The sequence below is a fragment of the Mus caroli genome, chromosome 12, assembly GCF_900094665.2.
Source record: "Mus caroli chromosome 12, CAROLI_EIJ_v1.1, whole genome shotgun sequence".
In the NCBI taxonomy this organism is placed as follows: Eukaryota; Metazoa; Chordata; class Mammalia; order Rodentia; family Muridae; genus Mus; species Mus caroli.
The window spans coordinates 75,066,230-75,067,971 of NC_034581.1; the positions used below are offsets into that span (position 1 = coordinate 75,066,230).

A 1,742-nucleotide genomic window follows, 5' to 3' on the forward strand; every position below is an offset into this window, starting at 1 on the left:
AAGTCAACACAGAACAGTATTCAAAACAAGACGACTTTGTGTATTTTCTGTGGTCTTCCTTCAACCTAGTAACTTCCACAGACGAGTGAGCAGTTAGTATCTATTGCTGCAGATTCCCACAGCACAATGACTTCCCAAAGAAGGTTATAAATGGTTTCCAACTTAGGATGGTGTGAAACACACACACACTTTATGTTTTGAATTCCACTTGTCCTAAGCTTATGATGCCAGGTCTAGATACTCGCTAGCAACGCTGGGAAGCTGCAGTGGGGTGAGACACAGCCAGCCACCAGAGGAAAGCAATGTGTCCTGTGCTTAGGTTGTGGCACCAAATGCATTTGGACTTAGACTACTTCCAATTTGTCATAGGATGTCCTCCTACTATTGAGTATAGAAGCATCTAATATTTGTATCCACAACAGATACAAATATTGGCACAATTGAGATTTATTGATTGCTGGAAAAAATGAGGTAAAGGCTTAATGTCATAGAAATCACAGCAAAATGTGTCCAAATGTGAACTCAAGTTCTTTGTGTAGCAGCCTGCTGATTCTAAAACTGAAATGGTCTGTCAGACAATTCAATATGTAGAGACAAAAAACCCAAATAAATAAGAAAACCACTCAGTGAGAAAATACAACTACAGAACATTTCTTTATTTTTCACTAAGACTTTCCCAGAGGATAGAACTAACCTTGTCCCCACCCCACCCCCTACGAAGGGTTAGTGCGCGCACTGCTTACTTTAAAGCAGACTCAAACAGTTTCAAGGACTGGAACCAACCTTAAATGGCAAAAATGTTTTCTATTTGTATTATCATAAAAATGTTTAAGTAAAAAAATGAAAGTAAAGGAGCAAAGGGCCATGGTGGCTTCAGAGTGACAAGATCATTCACGGTTCGTGTCAGACATTCAATCTTGGCTTGAGTGTAACAACGTTGAAACAGGATCGCTATCATACAAAAGGTTCACTACAGTACACTGTATGTACCTGTTCCAAGTCCACCCCCAGCCCCAATGCTTCCGACTCAATTACTTCCCAGCCTGTTGGGCCTGCCGACGGAGGAGCACGTAGATCTTCTCTTTGATCCAGTCTTTGTTATATGGCTGGTATGTCTGTGTATCAGCTCGGTAACTGAGAACAGAAAGTTACAGCGGTCAGTTAGAACTGCCCAGGGTGGCTTCAACCTGCATATTTTTACACACAAAGAGAACCAAAAGTGGACAATGCTGCTGTGGGTTTTTTGTTTTGTTTTTTAAAGATTTATTTATTTTATGTATATGAGCACAGCTGCTGTCTTTTAGACGCACCAGAAGAGGGCATCCCATTACAGATGGTTATGAGCCAAAATGTGGTTGCTGGGAATTGAACTCACAGAACCTCTGGAAGAGCAGTCTTTACCACTGAGCCATGTCTCTAACCCAATGCTGCTGTTTTAACAAACAGATCTGTATCACCTAGTATGATCTGATGGTGGTAAAAGCCAAAGCCCAGAACTCTGAAGCACCCAGTTAACACACTTGCTGACCAAAAACCTTGTGTTTTTTTCTACTACATAGCTTCATTTTTATTGATCTATTTTTATAATTCTTTTAGTGATTAATAGCAATAGCTAAACACTAGTACAAGGTTTAGATTTGCTCAACTTATTCTAAGAAATCAACTAAGAAATCTCTAATAGAATATTAATTCAATAATGATATCCTGCTATTTAAGGAACTCACAGTTTTTTTTTTTTTTTT

At 39.3% G+C, this 1,742-nt stretch overlaps 1 protein-coding gene across 3 annotated transcripts in view; it reads right to left on the bottom strand.

Annotated features, from left to right (window-relative positions):
• Nucleotides 1–627: 627 nt before the first annotated feature.
• Erh (ERH mRNA splicing and mitosis factor) overlaps nt 628–1,742 on the bottom strand; it is an 11,764-nt gene continuing 10,649 nt past the window's right edge. For all 3 annotated transcript variants that reach the window (XM_021178629.1, XM_021178628.1, XM_021178627.2), the window contains one exon: nt 628–1,134. In XM_021178629.1, coding sequence (XP_021034288.1) covers nt 1,032–1,134 — 103 coding nt within the window. In that variant the 3' untranslated portion in view covers nt 628–1,031. The remainder of the gene's footprint in view (nt 1,135–1,742) is intronic.